General features: G+C 43.5%; 2 protein-coding genes across 3 annotated transcripts; one reads left to right on the top strand and one right to left on the bottom strand.

The window, feature by feature from the left end:
- Positions 1-694: 694 nt before the first annotated feature.
- Positions 695-5,270, bottom strand: LOC137170743 (putative uncharacterized protein BRD3OS). 2 transcript variants are annotated; one of them, XM_067574312.1, is made up of 2 exons: positions 5,133-5,270; positions 695-2,018 (listed from the first exon to the last, which is right to left on the bottom strand). In XM_067574312.1, exon 2 carries the CDS (start codon positions 1,896-1,898, stop codon positions 1,575-1,577), a length of 324 nt encoding a protein of 107 aa, XP_067430413.1. In that variant the 5' UTR covers positions 1,899-2,018; positions 5,133-5,270; the 3' UTR covers positions 695-1,574. The 2 variants fall into 2 exon arrangements, with proteins under 2 accessions (XP_067430413.1, XP_067430405.1); XM_067574304.1 differs by lacking the exon at positions 5,133-5,270 and adding an exon at positions 2,909-4,935.
- On the top strand, positions 5,077-9,973 carry LOC137170734 (inactive phospholipid phosphatase 7-like). The gene is made up of 4 exons (XM_067574293.1): positions 5,077-5,394; positions 6,521-6,843; positions 7,496-7,677; positions 7,871-9,973. The coding sequence occupies exons 1-4, from the start codon at positions 5,213-5,215 to the stop codon at positions 8,075-8,077; spliced, it is 894 nt and encodes a 297-aa protein (XP_067430394.1). The 5' UTR covers positions 5,077-5,212; the 3' UTR covers positions 8,078-9,973.
- The last annotated feature ends 741 nt before the right edge of the window (positions 9,974-10,714 follow it).

Here is a 10,714-nt window from a genome sequence, read left to right as displayed (position 1 = left end):
ATATTTAAAGAGTTAAAACATGAGAAGCAGATGTTTGCTCAATAAATTCTGCATCTGCAGGAAAATAATAAAACACATCTGTTTGTAAAAGTGGGTTTAAAAGTTTTTAGAGGCAGAATCAGCTGCTGTCTGAAATCTTAATGAAACTTCTCTTCTGCTGAAAATATCTTTATTTAATATTCTTCATGTCAGAAGACGGCGGAGAGATTAAAGTGCAAGAAGTGAAACGTGTTCGACAAAACGATGGAAGTAAAATACAGAAACTGTTTTTAATATTTAATAATATTTAATGTGACCTGCTGCTAAAACTGTTACATACAAGAATAATCTGAGTCTACAGGAAGTGAATCTGTTTAATACAGATGTGGGAGTGAAGGGTCACTTCCTGTATGACATCACTGGAGGTGTGATGTTTGTTTAAAACGTCCACAGTGAAGCTGAAATTCTTCACTGATGAACTCATGAAGACTTGAAACGAGGTGAAATTCTCCATAAAAGCAAAGATGAAACTTATGTTAATCTTCCTCATCGTCTTCTTCCTGTCAACAGGTAAACTGTGACATCATCTGTCAGCAGCCAATCAGGTTTCAGAACAGGAGGGATTCCGTTTCTATAGATACCAGCTGTATTACACACTATTAACAGTGTTAATGTGTCCTAATGTGCACCAGCAGTCAGTAATTAGCAACCAGGATATTTTACTGGTTTCCCTTCAGAAACACAATCATATATATTCTTTATTTATTTATCTGTATTTTGATGAGGAGGAGTTTTGCTCACCTGAAGACCGGCAGGTGTGTCGGAGGAACAAAGAACTCGCTGTTGTCTTCACTCACATGTAGAGAAGATTTATTAGGAACAAAGATTCAGTTCACAGACAAAAGGAGAAAACATCTTGAATAGGTTGGTGGACCAATCAGGTTAGACTGACATCACTCATCATCACCACACGCCAACAAGACAGACAAATATACAGAATGCATATTCATATATATGAAAAAATAAAGATGATATACAGCATAAAAACATGTCTTATAATAAAATAGTTCCTTAAATAAATAAATCTTCTCTAATTACAAGTGAAGAAGTTCTTTGTTCTATTATTTTTCTATTTGTAACTGAAGACTAAAAGAGTCACAGCTGACCTCAGTACTGTTTACTATAAGTGACTCATACGTACCAGAGACTAGAGACTCGTTAAGCACACGTGATTAACACGTCAGCTGCGGTCGATCAAACATGTTGATGTCAGATCGTGTTTGTGAACAACACATCTGTTATTCTTCAACAGGCTGAAGTTGTGGAATTAAAACAGTTTTTTAAATTCACACATTAAAACTTGTAGGGGCCGAATGTTTTTGCTGGAGGGCCAGATTTGGTCCGAGGGCCACTATTTGCCCACCACTGGTGTATATGGACATACTGAAGTGTTTTAAACTAACAGGTGATGAAGTCGAAGCTTTAACTTCAGTTCAACTAAACTGTAAACATAATAAACACAGAGTTCAGTGTGAATCAGAGTTTCTGGCTCCTGACTGATCCGGTCTGTTCCGGTCCTGGTTTCTGTCTCCTGCCTACATGACGCTGCATATCCTGGACTGTCCCTCGGAGTCCTCCATGCCCCTCTTGTCCCGGACCAGCACGGCCTGGTTCCCGTAGCTGCTGTACCAGGCCGACTGGCTGCGGCTCAGGTAGTTGGAGGGCGGCGCCGCCTGCAGCTGCTGCTGCTGCTGCTGCCAGATCAGCAGCGACGTGTCGGCGTATCGCAGCCGCGAGAACGACTCCGACAGGGCCTTCTCCGCCAGGGGGGGCCGACCAGGAGGACCGGGACCACCGGGAGGACCGGGTTCCTCTGCAGCCTCCTGCTCCTCTACAGCAGCTCCACCAGAGTCTAACATGGTTCAGGTTTCAGCGGCTCACTAACCAGCATGCTGACCCAGTCCGGTCTGGACCAACTCGGATCCAGGTCCAGCTCAGCCATGAAGAGTCCAGCGGGGCGTCTGATTGGTCAGCAGAACCTGTCGCAACAAGAGGAAACCCTTTATTTTACAGATCAGTTTATTTCATTCTGATTTCCAGGAAATATTCTGAGAAATCTGACAGAAAATACTTTATTTTCAAAGTGTTTTGTTTGTGAAACTATATTTTAACACATTTAAAACTCTATAATGATTTAATGATTCTACCAAATGACATAAACCTTTCAAAGACATTAACAGTTAAACTGCAACACTAATATATCATTTGACAAACAAAACTGCACATTAAAAACTGAAAAAACTGTCGGTCTGCTTATTAAGACTCGTCAAATCTGGAGCCTCCTTGTTAATCTAGTTCAGGTTCTGGATCTGGACCTGGTCTAAATATCAGTGCAATTGCCCTTTTTTCTGTTTTCATAAGCAAAATAAAGGTCTCATAAACCTGACAGTGGGTTGAAACAGCATTAGGGCTTTTTCACAAGTCTAAGTGTTGAAAAAACAGCGAATCAGATGCTAAATATCATTTTTAATGTTTCCCTTAAAGATCCTCTGCAGGCCTGTTTTAAGATTCATATAAAATACTCTAATTTGAATAATAATTTGTGTTTGAAATGTTTTTTTTCTGGGAGCTTCAAGTCTCCACGTCACACTGTGTCGGTTACATACTGAACCCTGATTGGCTCCGCACTAGTTGTGACGTCATAAACCCTGCTCGTAGGTTAAACTGAGATTTAAGTTGAGTTCAGAGAAACTTTCCTCCTTCAGCAGATGAATGAAAACAAACTGAACAAACATCATTCAGCACAGAGAAGAAGGATTTTTAACTTTTCCCTCCAAAACAGACTCAGAGCTTCAGCGTCATTAATCTGATCTGGATGATCCGGACTCAGCTGTGATCCGGGTTGTTTCTGTGTAAAATGTTCACTCACGTTTTTCTCTTTGTTGAACTCGAGTCTCAGCTGCTGACCTCCTCCTCGGGTCCCTGTCGGCTCCCGTACCGTCAACACATCTCAAACGTTATTTTATCACCGCCGTTAAAACTACCGGGAACTCTCCGTTCAGACAGGCTTACGGCTAATCCTGTGTTAGCTAGCTGCGTTAGCCACAAAGCTAAAAACAAACTGCGGGCGATGACGTCAACGTGGCAGAGGGTTTAAGCGTTGCGACGTCAGGATGCAAACTGTGACGTTTATTTTATCGTCTCTTTCCTGACGGTTTAGCTGCTGTTAGCATGTTGTTAGCATACTGCTAGCATGCTGCCGTGAGGTGGAGAAGCTGCAGCTGCATCCAATAGCAACGGTGTGACCACGATCCCGTCCGGGTAGGAACACAGAGGAGGCAGCGACGAAGGTTCCGCTGATGTGAGTATGAACGTGATTCCAGCGAAACTACGACTGTCATAAAAAATGTATGAAAGAGTTTATCAGATGTTTTATGTGACTGAAGGCGCAGTAACTGACTGTACTATGGGATGGATTATATTTCACTTTTTTAAAAGCAGGGTGTTATTAATATATTTTGGACCCTCTTCTTGAAGCTGTAAACAGAAACATATTCCTGCACATGCGCAGTAGCGTCTGCCTTACACAGAACTACTCTCCAGAGACTGAAAACATGATGCTGTTATTAATCTTTGGAGCCGTTTCTATACAAGCTAACGTGACCAAACTCTTCATGATGAAGGAACATGTGACCCAGTGCAGCGGTGAGACTCACTGACCTGTTTTTAATAAGATATATCAGCTTTGATACAAACACAATACTTGTTAGTAGATCAGTAGTTATGAGATTTGATGACGCTAAGAAAAATATAGAAAATCACCAGACATTTCCTTTAACTACAGTGTGGTCATAGTCAGACCCGTCAGGCAAAGCATGATGGGAGCTGTAGTTTCTCTTAAAATGCTGCTGCTCAGGTTACAGAAAACTGCAGGAACATGTTTCAGACTTCAGACTGAAAACCAAGAGAAGAATTGTTTGTTTGTGTTTGTGTGTGTGTGTGTGTGAGGGTTTGTGTGTGTGTTAGGGTGTGTGTGTGTGTGTGTGTGTGTGTGTTGGTGATTGTGTGTGTGTGTGTGAGGGTTTGTGTGTTATGTGTGTGAGGGTGTGTGTGTGTTAGGGTTTGTGTGTGTGTGTGTGTGTGTGAGGGTTTGTGTGTGTGTGTGTGTGTGTGTGTGTGTGTGAGGGTTTGTGTGTGTGTGTGTGTGTGTGTGTGTGTGTGTGTGTGTGAGGGTTTGTGTGTGTGTGTGTGTGTGTGTGTGTGTGTGTGTGTGTGTGTGAGGGTTTGGGTGTGTGTGTGTGTGTGTGTGTGTGTGTGTGTGTGTGTGTGTGTGAGGGTTTGTGTGTGAGGATTTGTGTGTGTGTGTGTGTGTGTGTTAGGGTGTGTGTGTGTGTGTGTGTGTTAGGGTTTGTGTGTATGTGTGTGTGTGTGTGGTCTGTATTTAGCCTGGATTGGCTCCAGTCTGGTCCAGTTTAGTAACTGGGTGATATTCTATATGAACACATTTGCATTTGGTTCGACAGATTTGCAGTTTGAAGTTTCTGTGTCTCAAACAGAGAATCAGGAAAACAGACTTTTAGGAAACAGAAGAATCAGAGATTTGAAGAATAAAGTTGAAATACTTTGAGAAAACAAACTATCATCCAAACACAGACAGACAGGAAGTAATAAAACCCAAACTATCAGCATCACATGACATTTTACACTGAAAGCAACTCTATCACCACTATTTTACTGTTTTACTGTAACATATGAAGACTCGCTCTTCAAAAATTAAAACTTTATTTTCTAAATATAAAAACTTTTTTCTCATATTAAAACTTTGTTTCTCCTACATTTCCCATAATGCAACTGCTTAGTGTCTTTCAGTAGTGAAGCAGATTCATCTCTCAGACCAAACCTCCAGTTAGTGATGAGTGTAGTCTGATGACATCACTATGACATCATCAGTTCAGAGCTCCTTTTCTTTTAACAGTAAATGTTGAGGTGGCCTGTATTTAGTGTGTGTGTGTGTGTGTGTGTGTGTGTGTGTGTGTGTGTGTGTGTGTGTGTGTGTGTGTGTGTTCAGTGTTTTTCCAGCCTCTCTCTGAACAGCTGACAGCAGAAGAAGGCCAGCTGATCTATTTATAGCAGAGTCCCTCAGAGTCTCAGACCTGATCTGTTGGAGTCCTGCTGCCTCGCAGCGCTGCACGCCGTCACACCACCAACACCTCCGCCTGCACCGTCCCCCAGCATGCCCAGCAGCCAGGCCCGGAGCCGGGCCAGAGACCGCAACAACGTCCTGAACCGGCCTGAGTTTCTGTCCCTGAACCAGCCGCCTCGCAGGGAGCACGTGGCGGGGGAGACACGGGGGGGCGGCGGTCCACGGAGACCCGTCAGACAGCCGAGTCAGCAGGACGACGCAGCGGCAGCCAGGTAGGACAGAGAGGCTCCGCCCACTGACATCACAACTGACATTCAGAGTCCAAACACACGCCGAGCTGTTTATATCTGCAGGAACCTGATCCTGATCCTGAACCAGGACCAGGATCAGACCGCCGCCTGGTAAAGGTTTCATCTTCTAAACTTTACAAACTGACTTCATTGACAAACCGAAGCTGCTGCTTCACCTTTAATCACTTTAACTTTTCATAAGTTCTTCTGGCAGATTCTTAAAGGATCAAACCAGAGTTTTTAGCTCCTTAAATAACTGATGCAGCAGCTGGACTCTAACTGTGTTTCTGTCCTCCTGTTTTTATTCACATTATCAGTTTATACTTTAAAAGATCCTGAGAAAACACTGGAAAGTTTGAAAAAAAATCTCTGAAATCTGTAAAAAGAGTTTGAGTGGATAAAAAGCAAATATAAACAAACTGAGTGAATAAATGACGACGTACATGAATCATTTGACTTAAACGTCACTGAAGAGACGAAACATAATTAAAATGACCCTTAATGGAACCAGGAACCAGGAACCAGGTCCAGGTCCTGGTCAGTCAAAGTGTTCCAGTCCCAGCAGCTCTGGAGGCATCATGGCTCCACATCTGTCTGTCTGCTGTTCTCAGTCTTGAATGAATCGAACCTGCAACTATTACCAGTGAAGAGTCAAATGTAACGACTTCCTGGATAAAAAGCTTCCTGCAGATCACAGAAACAACTAGACTTCACAACATGAGAACCATGAGGACTCAAAGTTCTATAAAACAGGAAATACTGTCCTTGAATAACCTTTATTAAATAAACGTTCAGCTCAACATCAGCAGCAAATAAAATCAATACATTTGGGAACATTTGGGAACATTTGGGAATTGTTTTGCTCTGTGGCATCGTTTTTGTCGGCAGGTGTTTGTTCATCTTCCACCTGATGTTGTGATGACATCATTTACCATCAAATGTGACGATTGGTCGTTTGTTTCATGAGGAAAAGTTTGAGCCACTTGGATGAAACTTGACGATTGACTCAAATGTTTGTGTCGTACATATTTAATATTGATGATAGATTCGGCCTATCAGAGAGCGGCGAGCAGAAAGTCAGCGTCAGTCTCGGTGTCTCTGTCCTCAGGGGGTCCAGGGACTCCTCGGAGGGGGGAGCAGGAGGTGATGGGGGGGCGAAGGAGGCGTCTCGCTGGCCGGAGCAGGACTGTATGCAGCTGAATCCGTCGTTTCGAGGCATCGCCATCAGCTCTCTGCTCGCCATCGACATCAGTCTGTCCAAGCGTCTGGGCGTCTGCGTGCGGCCACACGGCTCGGCGGCCTCCATGCGCTCCATGGTGACCCTGCTGGCGCTCAGTGGACACGCCCTCCCCTGGCTCTGTGGCACGCTCATCTGTCTGTGGAGGAGCAACACCATGGCCGGACAGGAAGTCCTCGTCAACCTGCTGCTGGGTGAGACAGGTTACCTGTCTGTCTGTCTGTCTGCTGTAGTTACACCTGTCTAACCTGTTACCTGTCTGTCTGTCTGCAGTTACACCTGTCTAACCTGTTACCTGTCTGTCTGCAGTTACACCTGTCTAACCTGTTACCTGTCTGTCTGTCTGTCTGCAGTTTCACCTGTCTAACCTGTTACCTGTCTGTCTGCTGCAGTTACACCTGTCTAACCTGTTACCTGTCTGTCTGTCTGCTGTAGTTACACCTGTCTAACCTGTTACCTGTCTGCCTGTCTGTCTGCAGTTTCACCTGTCTAACCTGTTACCTGTCTTTCTGTAGTTACACCTGTCTAACCTGTTACCTGTCTTTCTGTAGTTACACCTGTCTAACCTGTTACCTGTCTGCCTGTCTGCTACAGTTACACCTGTCTAACCTGTTACCTGTCTGCCTGTCTGTCTGTAGTTACACCTGTCTAACCTGTTACCTGTCTGTCTGTCTGCTGTAGTTACACCTGTCTAACATGTTACCTGTCTGCCTGTCTGCTGTAGTTACACCTGTCTAACCTGTTACCTGTCTGCCTGTCTGCTGTAGTTACACCTGTCTAACATGTTACCTGTCTGTCTGTAGTTACACCTGTCTAACCTGTTACCTGTCTGTCTCTCCGCTGCAGCTCTGATCCTGGATGTGATGACGGTCGCTGGGATGCAGAAGTTGGTCAAGCGCAGGGGACCATGGGATTTCCCTCCAGGGTTTCTTGACATCGTTGCCATGGATACGTATTCTTTCCCAGCAGCCCATGCCAGCCGAGCCATCATGGTGTCCAAGTTCCTGCTGAACCACCTGGTGCTGGCGGTCAGTGGATTTATGATCAGTACTGTTCTTCTGCTGCCTTTAACCCTTCAGCAAGGCACACGTACATATACAAGTGTGTGTGTGTGTGTAACGTATGTAGAGAGTAAATACTGTATATTATATAATAGATGCTCACAGTAGAAACAGTAAAAGTTGTCTTCATTGTTAATTTAAAGGCTCTTCGTCCTCCCAGGTGCCCCTGCGGATCCTGCTCTACCTGTGGGCGTTCCTGGTCGGCATGTCCCGGGTGCTGCTGGGTAAACATCACCTGTCGGACGTCGGCTGCGGCTTCGCTCTCGGCTTCCTGCACTTCAGGCTGGTGGAGTCCGTTTGGCTCGACTCTGCTACCTGCCAGACCCTCATCTCCATCGGCTCGCTGCGCTGGACACCGCTGCTTTAGACTGGGTTAACTGGGTTAACTGGTTTAGACTGGTCTAGTCTATTTTGACTAGACCAATAGTTCCAGATTGGTCTGTCTGGACTCTGCTGCCGACCAGACGCTAACCTCCAGTGGCTCGTTTGGACCGGTTTGGACTGGTGCTGCTGGAATTTGCTGCCTGCTATGCTTTCTCCTGTAATGTCTCTCTGCTGGACATCAGCTGTTTCGAACACTTTAATGGTTTTAATGGTCACTCAGACAGAGGAGCTTCAATAAAACTGGATGTTAGCAACACAGCTAATAACCTACGAGGTTCCTCCATTTTGGACTCTCAGTGCTCTCAGAGGTCAACTCTGCTGTTGGTCAACAGGGTGAATTTTCTCACTCTGGTTTGTTGTATTTTTGGACTATTTTTACTGTCAACCTAAATCTTTGTTCCTAATAGTCGTCCCTGCTGGAACATTTAGATTCAACCTTTCAAGGAGCCTGTTGAAGTCAGGATCGTTACCTGCATGTCGACCTGCTTCAGACTTCAGTCTGTTTAATTAGTTAAATGAAGAAATCGCCCACGTTTCTGACCAACCAGCAGCTCTAACTCGAGTCTGAAGCACCTTAAAGTGCCGATAACGGCCGTTAGATCCTCCAACTGACTCCCATTCAAAAAGCTTCTCTCTAGAAACACTGAGTCAATCATTGTTTTCAACGAGTCATTCTGGTCTCAATCTCTAAATTCAGACCCTCTAATAAATGTGTTGGTGGTCATTTTGGAAATTATTGCTCCATTAATAAGATTTGAAGACTTATAGTAGCTTTGATGTCTGCTGCGTGGGCGTTGATTGACAGCTGTGATTGACAGCTCCGGGACTCACACTGAGTCGGACTGTTGTTGTGTTTCCAGAGCGCGACAGGCAACATAACGCACTCTTTATTTAGAAGGTCTTTGCTCCAAATGGAAAAGATGGCGTCAAACAGAAGCTTCAAACTGGCTCCAATTAAACCGACTGGTGACATCACACCTCGCTACGTCCAGCTGCGTATTCAGACTGGTTCTGACACCAGTTTGAATTATTTACACTTTGTTAGTTTGTTGTCAGTCAGTCAGTTTGGTGGACGGCTCTGAATACTACAATACCCATGATCCTCAGCTTCTGTTGGTGTGAATGAGAGCGGTAATTAATCCAAAACACTTTGTTGGTGAAGTTGTCAACAAAACGTGTCGCCATAGTTACTGAATTCACTCAAAGTGAAAGTCGGTTTTCTCTTCAGCTTCGACACGCTGTTAGCGGCACATGTGACTGAATTTTTACGCTCTGTGATTGGATGATTCTTCCTGAAATGCAGGTTGGGAGTTGTAGTTGTCTTCTGAATGTGCTTTAAATCCATTATCCAGCTTCTTTTAATAAACGGTGCTGCTGAATGAAACATATTCAAACATCAACGCTTTGTTTTGGTACAAACTCAAAAAACATTTAGTCATTTATTTAGAAAAAGTTCTGGTTCGGCTGCATGTGTTTGGACTTTTCACATTTAACAACTTTGACTTTTTTTGTTTAAAAAAAAAAACAGGTTTATATTTCTCAAACTAAGATATTAAATAATGTGTTTTGGTATCAGAACTGAAGCTCAGGTACTGCGTCGGTATCAAACATTTTCAAACAATTAGGGGAAACTTTCTGATTGTGGGGGAAAAAAAGCAGCTTCACTGTTGAGGGAACAACGAAAGGAGAGAAAAGAAGAGTTTTTCGATGTCTCTGCTCTCTGTTGATGTACTTTCACCTGGAGATGTTCAGCTCGTGTGTGAACAGCTGATTCATCAGAGTTCAGCAGACGTTTCGATGTGACGACAGAAGAACAGCATGTGAGAAAAGTTGAAACTATGCATTTGTTTAAGTTAAATAAAAACTATTTTCATCCGTCGATCTCCGCTCTGTTTTTACTGGAGTTTAAACTCTCACAGACAGTCAGTTCTTGTCTTTCCTAATACAGATGTCTTCACACTGACCTGACAACCAGTTTACTGTGAGAGATGTGAGAGATGTGATGAATGTCTGCTTATTCTGCAAAGTGAGTTTGAGGTAAACATGTTTTTAGCAGCAGCATTAAACTCGATCACCTGCTGTTTCTCTCTACAATCTGAATGTTCTTCCTCTGATTGTCCAGCTGCTGTAATCCAGATGAGGAAAATCTTATTTTTGCCCTGAGTTTTGCCTCCCAGGCTACATACAGGCTGCTTTTACTTATTAGTTTAAACATGTACAAAAAACATTAATCTCATACAAGGAGAAGAGATGGATTGTTCCAGATTGACCTGCTAGACACAAACACTAGTATAAATACATTTTCAAATTCATATACTGTATAGTTTATAACTATATATACACTATATAATAAATACTAAGTTCAAGTATAGTGGAGGCCTGAGAGGAGAACTGCATCATCTCTGTCTTTTTGAGTTTTTTCCAGGTAAAAGAAAAAAGAAGAATCTATGTTTTTCAGGAGCAGCTTTTCTTTAAACAGACGGTTGTTTCTTAACTTTCTCGGTAAAAGTGTCAATGTAAAGACACAAGTGAGAACTAGTGATGTTGTGTCACCTTTATATATCAAGCAGCAACGTCCAGGGCTGAAAAATGAAGCCAATGCAGAAGTGCCAAAAACCTG

The sequence above is a fragment of the Thunnus thynnus genome, chromosome 2 (assembly GCF_963924715.1).
Source record: "Thunnus thynnus chromosome 2, fThuThy2.1, whole genome shotgun sequence".
Taxonomy (NCBI): Eukaryota; Metazoa; Chordata; class Actinopteri; order Scombriformes; family Scombridae; genus Thunnus; species Thunnus thynnus.
Note: the sequence above shows the minus strand (reverse complement) of the source record. Positions and strands in the feature narration are given on the sequence as shown.

Excerpts from the sequence above, each read along its gene's own strand:
- LOC137170743 (XM_067574312.1), bottom strand. The coding sequence starts at position 1,898 with ATGTTAGACTCTGGTGGAGCTGCTGTAGAGGAGCAGGAGGCTGCAGAG.
- LOC137170734 (XM_067574293.1), top strand. The coding sequence starts at position 5,213 with ATGCCCAGCAGCCAGGCCCGGAGCCGGGCCAGAGACCGCAACAACGTC. Across the intron at positions 5,395-6,520 it reads GACGACGCAGCGGCAGCCAG|GGGGTCCAGGGACTCCTCGG; the intron begins GTAGGACAGAGA and ends CTCTGTCCTCAG. Across the intron at positions 7,678-7,870 it reads TGAACCACCTGGTGCTGGCG|GTGCCCCTGCGGATCCTGCT; the intron begins GTCAGTGGATTT and ends TCGTCCTCCCAG.